Here is a 16,303-nt window from a genome sequence, read left to right as displayed (position 1 = left end):
GTCCATTTGAGCGATGGCTAGGAAACAGGCAGCACTCAGAAGTGAAGCTGAATGACTCATTTTCTGTAAAAGAAAATCCAGGCCACTTAACCAGTATTTCCTCCCCACTCTAGAACTATTTGTCCCAGCATGTGCAGAGACAACCACCTCACTGCAGCATGCACTCAGGGTGACCATAAAGTGAAGAAATTAGCTCAATTTCTATTTCTACAACAACGGGCTGCCCTGTAAGTACAGCAATTTTCTCTTTTCCTTGGTGGAAGTGAGGAAACGTTCATTGGGAACTATTACTCATAGTGCCTTTAACAGGAATGTCTCAGACTTGAAGGAGATCCTTCCCATCCCTTGAGAGACTGGTGGTTAGGCAGAAAACATTTTAGCTGCATCTGTGGCGTTCCCCAGCCCGACCCTCACGCCCTGTGTGAATGTCAGAGTTGTGCAAACAGCAGGGGGAAGTGCAGCTTGAGGCTCCATGAGAAGCCAGAGCATGCAGCTGCTTGGAAGTTCTGGCACAACATGCTTTTCCTGCGGTGAGCTGTGGGACGCGCAGCTAGGGCACATTTCGGGACTGCCTTCAGAAACGCTGCACAGTAGCAGCACTCCTCGTGCTGGAAAAATTTGGAATCATTTTAAGTCACCAGTCTGTCAGCTGCCTGCTTTGAACACAACTCGACCAGGTACTGTATCCCTCCCTTACTATGTTGGGAAATACACAGCAAAATGTTAATGGCTATTTGGAATATTTTTTTTCCTTCTGTAGATAAAAATATCTCAAGGGAGTTTTTAAAATACTTTTCCCTTTAGAACAACATTCTTTTCATACAAGGCTATGTACAAAGTGAGAGCTGCAGGCTATGTGTTTACAAGTCTGGGTTTCCTTTTATCTATGTCAAGTCTACAAAATAGGAATCTTTAAAAGAAATTTTCACAGACTGAACAGCACTGAATTCAAGTGGTATTAATTATGTGACTTTTCACTGAGTGTTGCCAAGCTGATGTCACAAATATGTACTGTTTTCAAGAAAACTGCATATGAGTATGTCTAAAACAACAAGTATTTCCTCTGATGAGGTTTTAGTATCTTGTAAGTATTTTGTTAGAAAGGTAAAGACTGATTATAAACTTTGAATCCTTACAGAAAACAATTGATAAAATATGAAAGATATGCAAGCTATTCCCCCCTGCATTATTAAAACAGATGAAGAAAAGAACAAAAACTAAATTACTTTAGGGGAGGGATTAACAATGGGAAAGGGAAGAAGGCATTTTGCTTTAAGCTGAATTCAGTTTAGATAGCAGAGGGGAATGCTTGCTTGTGATTTCTCTGCCTGGGCTCCCATCACCTTTCACTGAGGAAATGGCTTGACAGCGATAACACCAGTCAGTACAATAAATCAATAGCTGTTTTCTGTGTATTGCCTGCTATTTTACAGGCAGCTTCTGGGGAGGTTCAGCCTTGAGCTCCAGCTGCACTTTAAATCTGAGTCTCTCTACTGTGTGGCAGCCAACTGCACAATTAAATCTGATTACGTCCAACTCCCTTTTACTTCAATTCTTTTGGAGGCTTATCGGATATAAATGGTAAAGATGGCTGAGGTGTTCTCTTGTACTTTTCCTATAACTGCTTAGGACGCAGCAAAGGCACAAACTCACATGCAGGAAACTGAGTGTCTCTAGATAGCAGCGCTGCCTCAGCTTTGGTGCTTGTAAGCAAGTGTTTGGATGCCAGTTTTCTAAGCACAGAAATTTAATTTTTCCCACTGAAGCTTGTAGTATTGATGGATAATCTGCTTAATATATAATTTCTGGGAAACAAAAATAAATATGAAACAAACATGATTCATACAACTGAGGTGCTCGGGACACTTGAGCCAGGTGTGGGATATATTTCAAAGAAGTGTATTTTAAAGCTTTAGAATGAAGCTCACTCAGCCCCTACTTCAAAGTCTTTAAATAGTTTAATCTCACTGTCCTGACAGTGAAAGAAAAGCCCCAGAGAAACCTCTTCATTCTCAGAGTTAAGTAACAAGAGGTCATGAATTCTTCCAAGAAATTATAATTTTTGGAAAAAGATTACTAGAATTTCTACAACTAAAAATTCTTCTTACAAGCCTGAAAAGAAACTTAGCATATTATGTGAAAAAGCACAATGCTGCAACTGTCTGTAGTTATAGAAATGTAAATTATATTGAAGACTGGATTTTAAAGCTCTATTTTTTCATTTCTGAACATTAAGTATTTTTTGTATAGATGATTCATGTAAGAAAATGGAATTATTTTGCTATTTTGAAATATTTCGCTATTGGGCTAGCAATAAAAATAACATTAATGCTTTTACTCTTCTTTATTTAGGGTCTGATCTGAGGTGCACTGGAGTAATAAAACAGATTTTAAAAGGCTTTAAGTTTTTAATCTATTTTTATTGCAGAATATGAAAGATATGCAAGCTATTGCTACTAGGAAGGTGTAACTATGACAGAGTACTCTTGGTTTTGCAGGATTTGAACACTCCAAATGCAGAAATGATTTGGCAACTAACATCTCATTGGTAAGAAAAAAATCATGAGTTACTGTTGTATCATACTTAGATCTAAAGTGAGTGAAGCTTAATAATGATGCAATACTGTGTTATAAAAGAGTAGCATTGTTTCTCTCACAATGTGATTTTTAGTTTTTTTTCTTGTTATTTACTTTTTCACTACTCAAAAGTCCCAGTCCAGGCAAAAATCATGTCAGAGGAAGTTGATCCCATTCTCAGCTTCCCAGAACAACCCTTTATAAACATCCAAAGCCATCCAAAGCAAAATTACTTGTATTCCATCTACTGCCTGTAAATTCCCATGTGAGACTGCTCACAGGAAACTTGGAAACAATCAGGAAAGGAGATTTTTTTAAAGTTATGGTACTGACATTTTCCTCTTCATTACCTCAGTTTGGGTAAATGATAAACACTTAGCACACCCTGTGTGTCTGGACAGAGTGGTCTTGTCTGCAGCCAAGCTCACGATGGAGAGTGTCTGGCCATGTGCAGGGGGAGTGATGAATGGCCAGGTCACTGGCTTCTTTTACTCTTCTGTGTTTCAGGTCACCCCTGGTTACAGCCCTGATTTTTGGTCTGCTTCTGCAAGCACCATTCACACAGCCTTCCACCATCACACAGCCAAACTTTGTCCTGCTGCTGGCTGATGATCTCGGCATAGGGGATGTAGGTTGCTATGGGAATGATACTATCAGGTAAGGAAACTGACCCTAAGGGTGAACAGAGCTGGTGGAATATTTAATGTAAACCTGAAACCCTCTGCCCAGCATTGTCTCACAGCCTGGAGGGCATTCTCAGGGCCAGCTCTGCTGTGAGGTGCTGCTTTACTGTGGGAATATGACAAACATTCTTGTGTATTCCTTAACTGTCTAACACTTTAAAAACAGCATACCCAAAGGTAAAAACATTGTCCCCTCTTCCAACACACAGGCCTCATTACCTCATTATAATTCTGTTACTATTTTCTCCCAGTCTCACCTCAAAATATAGTTAAATGACTGCAATGAGCAATGTTACCAGGAAATATTTCTCTTTTCAGCTTCAAGGACATAGAATTTGCCTTCTCTTTAAAAATTGTGCCACGGTATTGCCTGATGGCCTGTAACACGTATGAACAAAATGAAATTTGCTACAATCCCTCCCCTCATCCAGCAAAGTTCTTGGAATCTTACCCTGAAAGGCTTCAGTCAGCAAGTTCCTGACAGGAGCTGGTGATCACAGGTAGCTGATAGGGTTCAGCAAAGCCAGGCCTCCACAGCATCATCCCCAAGGCATGCATTTCTTTTTACATTCAGGGTGTTACTACTAGCAGGGTGACAAGCATCTGGGCTCTCTTAGCAACTGGTTCTCTGCAATGCAAAGAATGGCAGGATTTTGAAACAGCAGTTTGGGAGCACCTAGTGCTCCTTTGAGGAGAAATGCTTATCAGCTAACTGAGATGGCAAGTGTGCTGAAGGGTGGAACTAGACCAACTGCTTTGCCAAGTTACCTTGGACTGCACCTCTGGTGAAAGGCTGTAGAAAATAAGAAATGCTGCAGATGTTATTTCCTGGCAGCTGTCTTTGAGGGAGAAATCCATAACACTTCAAGTACAAAGCAATCTTTCAAAATTCTACTGAAGGTTTTGCCTTCTTGTGAACACCATTGAACTGATAATTGCAAAAACAAAATTGTAAAACTGAAGCTCAATCTAATCTAAAATAGAAGTAGGCACACCTTGAATTGGAAGAGGGGGATATTGTATTCTGAAATGTAAGATATTGCCTTGTCTGTAACTAGTGTGCTAGGCAAGCTTGTTTTTGTTGGTTGCCAGTTGTTGGCAAAATACCCTCTTCTCACCTACTTACTGATGTGTGGCTTAATTCATGTTGCTGTGAGAGATTGCCACTACAGTGTGAAAACATGCACGATTTCTTTCCCTTTTTCTCCTTCTCCCTTGCTACAAATGTCATGAGAAGCACCTTGCTAGCTTCCTTATCAGTACCGTAAGTCATGGAGCATCTTGTCTAGTCAAGCACTGTCACTCTGTGGCAACCAAATTACCATTACACTGATACACTGAGGCTGATACACAGCTCTGTAAGAAGCTAGTGAAGGAAAGGCAGCTCTGGGGGAATGAAAGGTCTTTGCTGTGAGGGTGGTGAGGCACTGGAACTGGTGGTGAGGCACTGTGTTGTCTGGAGAAGCTCTGTGGATACCCCATCCTTGGAAGTGTTCAAAGCCAGGTTGGATAGGGCTCTGAGCAACCTCATCTAGTGGAAAGTGTTCCTGCCTATGGCAGGAGGGTTGGAATTTTGTGATTTTTAAGGTCCCTTTCAGCCCAAACCATTCTACAGTTCTATGATTTCTGCAAGACTCTTCATAGGACAAGGGGAAAAGAAAAAAAAAGAAAAAGGTTATCTCGAAATTGATCCAGATACTGATTTTTAATGAAGAAAGAAAAATAGAAATATTTCCTATCACTTGAGAAAATTTAAATAAATTACAAAAATATTTCCTGGCCATCTTCAAATAGAACAAACTTCTGAAAATAAAGATAAGTCTATAATTTCTTATTCCCCTGAAAGACGCTCTGGATGATTATCTGGTGGCATTGGTTGCATTTTTAGGACCCCGAACATTGATGGCCTGGCCAAGGAAGGAGTGAAGCTGACCCAGCACATCGCTGCAGCCCCGCTCTGCACGCCCAGCAGAGCAGCTTTCCTCACTGGCAGATACCCCCTCCGATCAGGTTTGCCTTGCAAAGCCTCACACCCTTCAAACATTGCTCTACTGCTAGAGAGAACAGTGTCATACAAGGGGCACAGAAGAAACGAGGGTGTGCAAACAGAGGTTTTGCTCCATCCTCACTGAGACACACGAGGTGTCAGACAGGCTTTGAGGTGGCTTCTCTATTTGTAAAGTATTTGTGAACTGGTCTGGAGGGAAGCAGAGCAGAGAAGAATCAGCTTTGCAGAGCTTGGTCTCCCCCAAAGCACAATTCTGGCTACCTTTTGGCACTCTTTGGTACAGATTGCAGCCAGAATGAAGTTAGAGCAAACTGTTACATTCAAAAAAGTCATTATGTAAAACAGGAAGAATAGTAACAACATGCTTAGAAAGCACTACTTAAATTAATTTCTGTCAGAGGTGACTCATCATCAGATGTCAGAAGCAGCTCAGCCCTGCAGGGAGCAGAGTAGACCTGTGCAGATGTGTGTCCATTCCTTCCAGTCAAGGTGCAGAACAAGTAATTCATGGGAAAGCTTCTTTACGTATCTGTCAAAATTAATCTGTCCTAGGAGATAACAGTTTGACACCAATATTATTTTTCCCAATTGTGTTTTTGAAGAAAAAACAATATCCTGTCAAACTGCATCCCGAGATGAAGAGGTATGAAAAACAAATCGCTCTACATGTTTCTAACAGCAACCCTCAAATGCTTGTTCTATTGCAAATTATCTTCGGAGCCTTCATTCCTGAGGCATTTTGAAGCTGATATGTCATCCTTCTTCTATCATGACAGCTCCCACTGAGACTGGTAGTTTGAAGAAAGTAGTAGTTTGAAAGGGCTTGTACAGACCCTTTCCCTCTGTAACAGCAGGGCCAGAGATGTTCGGGGCTACAATGACAGATTGACCTTTACATAGCGCTGTATGATGGGGTTATGCCAGGTTAAAATACTAAATAATAGGGAGTAAACCTGCAGGTGAAGAGGAGATAGCTACTCTGTGGGGCTCAGAGATCAGATACCAGCCATGCCACTGTGCAAGGATGCCCTGAGCTCCCTGGCAGCCCTCAGTGAGCTGGAGACCGAGACTGACAGGGGGCTGAAGTCTCCTTGCCCTCTCCCTACCCTCACATTCACACTAAGGAAGGGCATTTCATACAGCCCAGGTGCCACTGTGACATAGAAAATCTCCTACACAACCATTTAATTACAAATGAAATTAAATTAAAGAAAAAAAGTGTTGATATGAGATACAAAGATGAAAGAATAGGCACTATGGTGAGTCTTAGCTCTTTCTTAATATCATCTAGGGTCTTACCAAACAAACAGCATTAGGAAAAATGTTTAACACTACCATTTCAATGAAATCAGGAAACAAAAACGTATGTTGGATAAAAGACCTCAACCCTTCATACTGACTCAGATTGTTTTTATTGCATTTTTAGGGATGGATGCTATAAATGATTACCGTGTTATTTTTTGGAACGCCGGCTCAGGAGGGCTTCCTCCAAATGAAACCACTTTTGCCAAAATACTGCAGCACCAAGGCTACAGCACAGGACTGATAGGTATGGAGGCACTCCTCTCCTAAATATGCTCTTGCATGTGTTTCACCTGCACATCTCACTCAAACCATTTGTTTTAGTTAGTAACTGCTTGTACTTCAGTTGTAATATTTTTATTTTCTGATTAAGAATAATATATAAATAGAAACTCTGACCAAAAAGTACCTCTCTTAAAAGAACAAGCATATGATAAAGAGGGCAATTTTACCACTGACCCAGTTTCAAGCACAGCTGTGGTTGTTAAAATACATAACAGAAAATTTTATTAATTCATGAATATTATTATGCCAGGTATAAAATACTTATTCCAATACTATTTCATTTTAAAAAAGTGAAAATATGAGTGTCATTTAAATATGCATGATGATGTTTTATACACTTCAGAGCAGATTCACACAAAAGGGAACAGCTGCTACTTAAAACATCAGAGACAGTTAATAGTGTCACAAGATTGGGCCTTTCAGAAACAGAAACAAAGCAATTATTTTTTTCTTCAGTCACAGCATGCCACCGCAGTTCACCAAGATTTCAGTACACCCCAAAAACACTGACTTCTTCAGCATCAATGTGAATTTCATTTTACTTTCTATTTTATAGCTCTATTTTTTTTTTTGTACAGTTGTAACTTTTGGTCATGATCTTCTTCCAAATAATTATTTATCTTAGATGTGTCACATAGTTCCACAGACTGATAGAGTACAAACAGAGTACAAACATTCCTGGCTGATTTTTCAGCTATTTGCCCTACTTCAACCAAGCATGTAAAATGGCAAAATCTGAAATCTGTATCTGGCACATAAAATAGCTGCACAAACCAACTGAATTTATTAATAAAACTTCCTGCAAAAATAGATTTGTATTCATTCAACAGAATAAATCTAAACCACACCAGACAAAACTAAAAGAAGCCTTCCGAGCAATTACAAATCTACATTACTGACGTTCCATCTCCTGTTAGTTTGGTAGCAATATTATTTTAGTTGTTTAAATCAGCTCATAGAACAGACTGTGCACGCTTCAGCTTCATCTTGGTTTCAGCATGTTATCACTAGCAAAACAATCAGTTTTGTCTCCCCTCTCCCCAGGGAATTGCCCTGCAGCGGAGTCCTGCTGCTTGCCTCCCAGAAGCAAACGGGGAGGCATTTTCCCTGTGGGCATCTCAGCTAAAATCACACCACAGGTGCCAAAAGCATCACTTAGATTAACCAGATTGACAGATCCTCATTAATTGCACCATGGGGATGATGGAAAGCACCAGTGATAGGTGACACACAGAATAACACAAGAATTTTACATTCAAGTCATGAAGCAAAAAATCTTAACATCTACTCATGTCACTACAGCTGAATGAGCACTAAGTAGTCTCACCTGAATTGTTTGTGATTGTTTTGCCCTGAGCACAACCAGTTTAATTGCAAAGTTAAATCCTATTAATAACCTGCAGCCTGAGGTGATAATGAGATTTTTTGTTGGGAAATGCTTTGAAGGTTCTTTGCAGTCAGAAAACCAATGCTGTATAAGTAATGCCCTCAGAGATTAATTTATCTTAATTATGCACTTAGTTTAGCTTCTGCAGATTTGATTCTTTTCTAGCATGTCAGAAACATTTATTGACCTCAGCTGGAGATTTGGGTGTTGAAGTGCTTCTGAATTCCAACAATACTTTAGCTGCACCTGTATTTATGACCTATGCATTTATGTATTGATTACAAACCTGTTTCATTCTACAGCTAGCTCTAAATATGCCAGGAGGTAAACTGAGTAGAGATTTCAGCTGAAAGCAATTCATCCACTTACTCTAGAACTTCCATTCTTCCTTTATATTTACAGCCGAGAAACAGCATTTTTTTCTCCTCTGGGGCAGTTTTTCTGCTCCTATTGTAATGCACTGCAATTCTATTGAAACCCACTCAGAGCTGGCTGCTATTACATGTACTGATAACATACTGAACCATTTATTGAGGATAACTTCATCCTGGAAGTGCACAGTTCCTCTCTCTACAATAAGAATTAGTTTCAAATTAGTTTTCAAGTAAAGTTCTTAATGTCCATTATACTCTGACATCCAAGACCTGCAAAAAATGCCATTAAGCCTCTGATGAGTGGTAGATTTTATTCACTCAATTCAGATGTTGTCAAACCTCAATGTTTGAACCAAACAAGCCAACTTACTATATCCCCACGTAAGTGCCTAACCAGGCTGTTTGAGTAAGCTGGAGGGGAAGCAAAAGCATGGTTTAGATGTGCCATTCATGAAAGTAGTTGGTATATTCATAATGAAGAACTGTGAAGATAATGATGTGAAGACATAATGAAGAATTGTGTTTCAAAAGGTCAAGAGGTGTTCTTTCTGATAGATGAAGACTTCAGTATTTAAAAGAAGTAGGCTTTAACTTTTTAAAATTTGATTAAATCAAAATAAATGGCAAAAATATTTATAAAACAAAGTTTTTTTATTCTCAGTCAGTATGTGGAGATATAATGATCATCAACGTTACTTAGAAATGTACAGCTTCATGAGAAATCCTGATCTCCTGAGCTCAAGTTTTTCTGGATCCAGTGTTTTTTCTGGCAAACAGTTGGATGAGCTGCTAGTTCAACTACTCTTTCCATATCTCCCCTTATCAATCTGGCACCAACACAAAGTGTTGCCATAGTCCTGACACCAAGCACTTCAAAACCTCCCAGGAACAAGTCTGCATAGCACTCTGAAGGTAAAGGGACAACAAAAGAAGATTATTTCCCCCTATGCTTACAAAAGGAGAGCTTCCTTCTGTTTGATACTTGACAGGTCTCCAGGAAGGCCATACATTTTTGTTCAGTTTGAAACTTTTCTCAATTTCCAGTTGTTATTATATGTTGGGGTTTTTTTTCAATGTTTGATAGAAGCTACAGGGCATGAATATATACAGAGCGCCAAAAAATGTGTTGAAAATTTATAAACTGTAGAGGTTTACTTTAGTCAATCCCATTATATAACTATATACTTGGTATATTTCTGTGTAGGATGAAGCAGATATCACAAGCAGAAAACAACCACTTTTCGAGAAATGTTTTGTGTAAGGAAAAGTCCATTCTTTTAAAATATTGTCCCTTCATATTTTAATAACCTCTATTTTCAGGGAAGTGGCATCAAGGTGTGAACTGTGAGTCCCGCAATGACCACTGCCATCACCCTTTAAAACATGGATTTGACTACTTCTATGGGATGCCTTTTACACTTATAAGTGACTGTCAGCCAACAGAAACACCAGAGATGGACAGAGCCTTCAGGAGGAAACTCTGGCTTTCCACTCAGATGATTGGCCTCATTACACTCACTGCTGTCCTTGGGAGACTGACTGGCCTGATTTCAGTCCACTGGAGAACGCTGACCTGCCTTGCTGTGTTCAGTCTCCTGTTCTTCATATCCTGGTTCTCAAGTTATGGATTTGTGCGGTACTGGAACTGCATTATGATGAGAAACCATGGAATTACTGAGCAGCCAATGGTGACAGACAGAACTACGTCCCTTATCTTGAGAGAGTCCATTTCATTTATTGAAAGGTAAAGACTTCCTTTGTCCACAAATTTTCTGGTTCTTTCACATTTTGCAACCTGTAAACAGCACTTTCCTCCTTCATGTCTTCATAAGTTTTTATAATTTTTACAGTATTATATAGTATTTTAAGTACTATTATTTTTATTCATTTTAAATAACATCAATAGTTACATCATGTAATTAAAAAAGAAAAAAAAGCTGCTGCTTAAGGATGCCCCTTATTCCTAACTTCACTAAAGCTGATTAATACTTCCCAACTTCCATGGGTTGTATTGAATATTTCTAGGCCATATTTAAGAAATATGTATACCTATCAATGAGAGCAGCATTGCAGCCTTAAGGAATAGCAGGTGATTTCAGAAATGTGTGTGTGGGCCAGGGAAGGAGAAGCAGAGCTGTGATGTGGCCTTATCATATGGACTGATAAGTGAGCAACAGCTGGCAGGGGATGAAGCTGCTGCCTTCAGTAGCATAGTGGTGCTTTGCAATAGCAGGAACTGGATCACAGACAGAAATCTGGAAGTTTTCTATCTATGATTCAGAGTAGAAAAAGGATATTTTATATAGACCCAAAATTATTCTAAGGGATCCTCATCACTGGGTTATAGTATCTTACAAAATAAGGTGTTTCTGAAGGGACTGTTGAAATAGCTGTACAAAAATAATACCATTTTCACTACAACTGATCTGCATTGAGGGCCTTCCTCCCTAATAACACAGTGTTGATTTATGTTTTGTAGAAATAAGCACAGGCCATTCCTCCTCTTTCTTTCCTTTTTGCATTCCCACACCCCTCTCCTCACCACAGAGAAGTTTCTTGGGAGAAGCAGACACGGTTTATATGGAGACAATGTAGAGGAGATGGACTGGATGGTGGGTAAGTCAACAAGGCAAGTAGCTATGTCTCCAGCTATCAAATACCTAGGTCTAAATAAACAGATTTTATTAAAAGAACAAGGAAGATGAATAAAAGCATATACAAAAAATCATAAGCATTTAACGAACATCTGTCAATCTTGTGTGAGCACTGATGATTTCTAGTGTTGGGTTTTTACTTTCTCCAGTCTTGGGCCAAATGTTCACTCTTTTTTTTTTTTTTGGTCAAATGTTTACCAGTTTTAACCATGTTCCCTTAGCTCCTGTCAAGGAGCTCTCCTGTTCCTCTTACTAAATATGTGATAATTATTTCATTTTCTATGATTAGTAAAGACCAGGTCATTTCAGCCTCTTATGGTCATTTCTAAGCAGGACATGTCAGAAAGTGATAAAATCAATAAGCAAATAATTTCAGATGAAAAACAGCAGGTTGTTTATTTTTGACTGCTGCACTAAGCAGAATACTGGAAATTTTTCAGCCATGATCATAAATTCAGAAATGTTCATCAGTGTTCTCCAGTATGCCCCCCCCAATAAGATTCATGTTATTTTTCAGGCTGTTTTTCTGGAGGGGAAGGAGAATTATTTATCATTCAGTCTGATGGACAAAAAGTATCCACATTTGCAAAAGAGAGAAAAGTCAGGTACACATACAAGGAGAATTTGGTTTCAAACCTGTCAAACATTTACGTACTGCAAATGTAATTAAGGATGTCAAAAACAGTTCAAGAATTACTTTTAAATTTAAAGGCATTTCATTATTAATGCATATTATATCCATGCAGTAATGTAATGCAAATCTTAACTGTGATCTAGACAGATAAAATAAGGGTAACATTATGTTTTTCCATATTTTTCATAATGGCCACCACTGATGCAGACACTAACTTTTAGATCATCATTTCTTTCCATATTTTTACAGTACATGGTATTTTTTTTGCCCTTGACCATACAGGCTTTTTATCTGTGACTTTTGTCTATGGTTCTTGCACTCCCTGTTAAAATACCAATAATAAAGTAGTGGTGACAACGCAGCAAATTTTCTGTGTTTTTAGAGACAATGAAATCATAACAGAAAATATCAATCTTAAAAATATTAAACAATGAGCAACCTTATGTAGGTAAGAAATTACACTGGTAAATGTTCACAAGTCAGAGGTTAAAATTTATGTAGTATGAGGGATATTTTTGCTTTTTAATATACACATATTCTTGCGTTTACAGGCCAGGTTCTTGATGCTATTGACAAGGAGGGCTTGAGAGAAACTACACTAGTTTATTTTGCCTCTGATCATGGTGGATGGCTGGAAAGACAAGAAGGTGAAAGGCAGCTGGGTGGCTGGAATGGAATATACAAAGGTAAGAGCTGTCAGGCACAGTGACAACCTAGCAACAACTAGTAAAGAAATTAAGGCACCCCTAAGGCTTAAGTAAGATTATATACTCAAGGAGTAACACTGGTTTATTATCAAGAAGCAAATATGTGTCGTTCTAATAAGGCATGTAACAATGTAGTAAATTCTAACCTGGGCAGGTGTCCTTTGTAAGCATGAATTCTCAGATTGTTGGGTTCTAGTCTACTGAACATATTTTCACTACTGCTCAGTAGGAGCTTAGCAGCAAAAACAAGAGAGTAAAGAAGGCTCATCAAGGTAACATGATAATACAATAAAATTTGTGCAAAAATTATTTTAAATCAAACTTATTTTTTTATTTTTCTTTTTATTTAATGAAAGGTGGAAAAGCTATGGGAGGCTGGGAAGGAGGAATCCGTGTCCCAGGGATATTTAGATGGCCAGGAGTGTTACCTGCAGGCACAGTTATTGATGAACCTACAAGTCTTATGGATATTTATCCTACTGTAGTTCATTTGGCTGGAGGGGAAGTTCCTCAGGACAGGTACAAACAAAAGCATCTTTATTCCTCCTTCTTTCCCAAAACTAAGGAAAATCTAGCTTGGGAACACATTCTAAGAGCTTGATGCTTTCTTTTTCAGTCCTGTTCATTTTTTAGACAGATCAATATCTATGAGTTCAATCACCTCTTTTCTACCTCAGAGATTCAGCCCCTACCTGCCATCATCTGCAATCCCCTTCCTTGTCCAGAGCTGCCAGTTCCAGGGAGAGGTGTGCAGAGGGAGCAGAGTCCTGCGCAGCTCACCTCAGCCCTGTGGTGTGTTTCTCGTGCCAGGGTGATGGACGGCCGGGACCTGCTGCCTTTGCTGCGTGGAGCAGCGGCACACTCGGAGCACGAGTTCCTGTTCCATTACTGCGGCGTGCACTTACACGCCGCGCGCTGGCACCAGAAGGACAGTGAGTACACAGCTTTGTCACAGACGTCTTTCATGAAAAATCCTTTTGATAGGATATTTTTCTCTTGAGAAGCTGCGAGGCCTCAGAAATGACATGTAAACAATAATTATCTGCTGTTGTGGAATGCAACAGGTGCACCTTTGATTGGTCTCATGTGATAGTTTTAATTAATGGCCAATCACAGTCCAGCTGTCTCAGACTCTCTGGGTCAGTCGCAAGATTTTATTATCATTCCATTCCTTTCCTTGCTAGCCTTCTGATGAAATATTTTCTTCTATTCTTTTAGTATAGTTTTAATATATCATTTTCTTTTAATATAATATATATCATAAAATAATCAATCAGCCTTTTGAAACATGGAGTCAAGATTCTCGTCTCTTCCCTCGTCCTGGGATCCCTGCGAACACCACCACACAGCTTCTCTCAAAGAATGATGTTCACTCTACAGGAGGGCACATTGTTCTAACACATTATTGTTCTGGGATTCCGTCTTCCCAAGTACTTCGGGTGTAACGTGGCAAAGAACTTATTGGCATTACCTGTACTGTACAGCACCAGGAGAAATTACTGCATTAGCTAATAAGTGTAGAGCTGAAGTGCATCCAGAAATGAACTCTAGAAAAACATTCACTCTTTCTTGTTGTAACCAGCCTTCTGTGATCCTTTCTTTCCTGCCAGCTGGAGCTGTTTGGAAGGCTCATTACATGACTCCCATTTTCAGTCCTCCTGGAGCTGGGGCTTGTTATGACAGAGGATTTTGCCAATGCTTTGGGGAAGGAGTGACCCATCATGAGCCTCCATTGCTGTTTGAGCTCTCACAAGACCCTTCTGAAGCCAAACCTCTCTCGGCTGACACGGAGCCCCTCTTTGACACTGTCATAAGGAAGATCGGCAGGGCCGTAGAGGAGCATCGCAGGACCCTGACTCCAGTGCCAGAGCAGCTCTCTGTGTCCAACGTGGTGTGGAAACCGTGGCTGCAGCCGTGCTGTGGGACCTTCCCCTTCTGTTGGTGTGATAAGGAAGGTGATAATAAACTTGCTGACCTATAAAGGAGAGAACCTGATACTTTCTCAAAAATGTATTTAGATTAAGAGTGTTTCCTTTGGGGGTGTTGACCCCATGGGTCATTTTTTTCCCTAAATTGAGCCTTTATAAAATAATTGTTCCAGTCAATGGCACAGTATTTAGTAGAGGTAGCTTTAAGCTGGACACTTTCAGAGAGGGCTCAAGACAGATGATCCAAAGACCATGTTTTAACTAGCATCTGCTGACAAGTGAATGAATAGTTCAAATGCACTGAAGCAGGCCAAGATTAGAGCTGTACAAGTAATGATTCTGAATGTATATTCAGAAGCTTTCCTTTGGGTTTTTGCACTGAATTTCTACGTGATCCCTGGACTGAGGTCTCCCTTAATTTTGTTATCCTTATCTTCCTTTTATTATCCTGGCAATGCATAAGGTGACCCTATAATAAATTTTTGCAGTCTACTGCTTCCAAAATCATTAGAAAATAGTCTTGCCTGCAGTTCCTCAGAAAATCTTTCTTAGGAGAGGCTTTCTTCTTCCCTTGTAGCAAGAGACTCCAGGAGCAGTGATGATGACAGCTGATTGTCCTAGGCAAGGTGTAGAGCCTGGAAACGTGACAACCTAGGCAGCGCCTGTCTGAGCTCTGTGAGAAGGGTGGGACTCCTCCAGTTGGAGTCAGCCTCTTTTCATGGAGAGGAAATAAAGGAAAGCATTGTCCTTTTCCAAAGGTCCCTTTGCCTCCAGCTCCCCCAACAGCACTGGCAAGGGCCTTTTGCCATCGATGGCCACAGCAGTGCCACACTGATAACCAGTTCAGTGATTTGGGCACAGGACTGCTCAAGATACCCTGCTGCCCAGATCTCAGTCATAAGTGTTTCCTGCTGACAAGTAGTATGTTCAGAAAGATGGCAAACAGTAATTATGAAAACAAGCAATAATTTGATATGGAAAAAAAGAAATGGAGAATTAAGGTATTTTTTTTGCTTCACAAGTTACATTTTCACTCCAAAGAGCTAGAATTACTTGGGTCTATCTCTTTGCTTTCATGCTTTTTTTTTTTTGCTGCAGTTCTTTTCTTCTTTGTGCTAAAATATTTGTTTCTAATTAAGCGGCCTTGCAGGTAATGCTTTTCTTTGTAGGGCTGTAAATACATCTGTTCAAATAGACATGTTTACACTGGTATATCAGAATAGTTACACATCTGAGAAAATAATTTGCCCATTTGTTTTACTTCACTGTTTTTAATTATTCTTTAATTTCTGTGCTAGGACCAATTTATCTTATTCATCTTACTTGGTAAACATTTGGTTTATTTTGGTTTTATTTCCTCTCTTGTTTCCTACAATTCAGTCACCAGGAAATCTGCAGGTAAACAAAGCCCTGCAGCTTAAAAGCAAAATTTTATTTTATGCTGTGACTTCATGCATTTCATATTTATAATTCAATCAGATGCTCCATCAGTGTTATTGATGAGAAACTTGCTTAGTCTTACTGTGAAAAATTCAAGACATTTGCTAAATCCATCACTTTCACATGTTCTGATTGCTGCTACTTCCTCCATTGTCAGAAATGTCTGGGTTTTTTCCTCATTTGAGTGTATTCTGTTTAACTGGTTCTTTCTTGGAGAGATTTAAAGGTCTTTTCATATTCAAAATGAATTGTTTTCTTTAGCTGAAGTTACTGCAATCAGACTGAAATTTTTCAATTTTCTCAGTCATTTTCCAGGATATCACT

At 39.4% G+C, this 16,303-nt stretch overlaps 1 protein-coding gene across 1 annotated transcript; it reads left to right on the top strand.

Moving 5' to 3' along the window:
- Positions 1-552: 552 nt before the first annotated feature.
- On the top strand, positions 553-15,063 carry LOC118686826 (arylsulfatase D-like). The gene is made up of 11 exons (XM_036383236.2): positions 553-677; positions 2,499-2,548; positions 3,085-3,234; positions 5,149-5,270; positions 6,695-6,817; positions 9,937-10,360; positions 11,096-11,232; positions 12,456-12,590; positions 12,968-13,130; positions 13,422-13,543; positions 14,222-15,063. Exons 2-11 carry the CDS (start codon positions 2,523-2,525, stop codon positions 14,590-14,592), a joined length of 1,773 nt encoding a protein of 590 aa, XP_036239129.1. The 5' UTR covers positions 553-677; positions 2,499-2,522; the 3' UTR covers positions 14,593-15,063.
- The last annotated feature ends 1,240 nt before the right edge of the window (positions 15,064-16,303 follow it).

This window comes from Molothrus ater, chromosome 2 (genome assembly GCF_012460135.2).
Source record: "Molothrus ater isolate BHLD 08-10-18 breed brown headed cowbird chromosome 2, BPBGC_Mater_1.1, whole genome shotgun sequence".
Classification (NCBI taxonomy): Eukaryota; Metazoa; Chordata; class Aves; order Passeriformes; family Icteridae; genus Molothrus; species Molothrus ater.
This window is presented reverse-complemented; position numbering and strand designations above follow the sequence as displayed.

What these genes read in the sequence shown, in the direction of transcription:
- LOC118686826 (XM_036383236.2), top strand. Translation starts at nt 2,523, where the DNA reads ATGATTTGGCAACTAACATCTCATTG. An exon ending in TGGCAACTAACATCTCATTG is followed by an intron (nt 2,549 to 3,084) that starts GTAAGAAAAAAA and finishes TCTGTGTTTCAG; the next exon opens with GTCACCCCTGGTTACAGCCC. An exon ending in TCCATTTCATTTATTGAAAG is followed by an intron (nt 10,361 to 11,095) that starts GTAAAGACTTCC and finishes TATGTTTTGTAG; the next exon opens with AAATAAGCACAGGCCATTCC.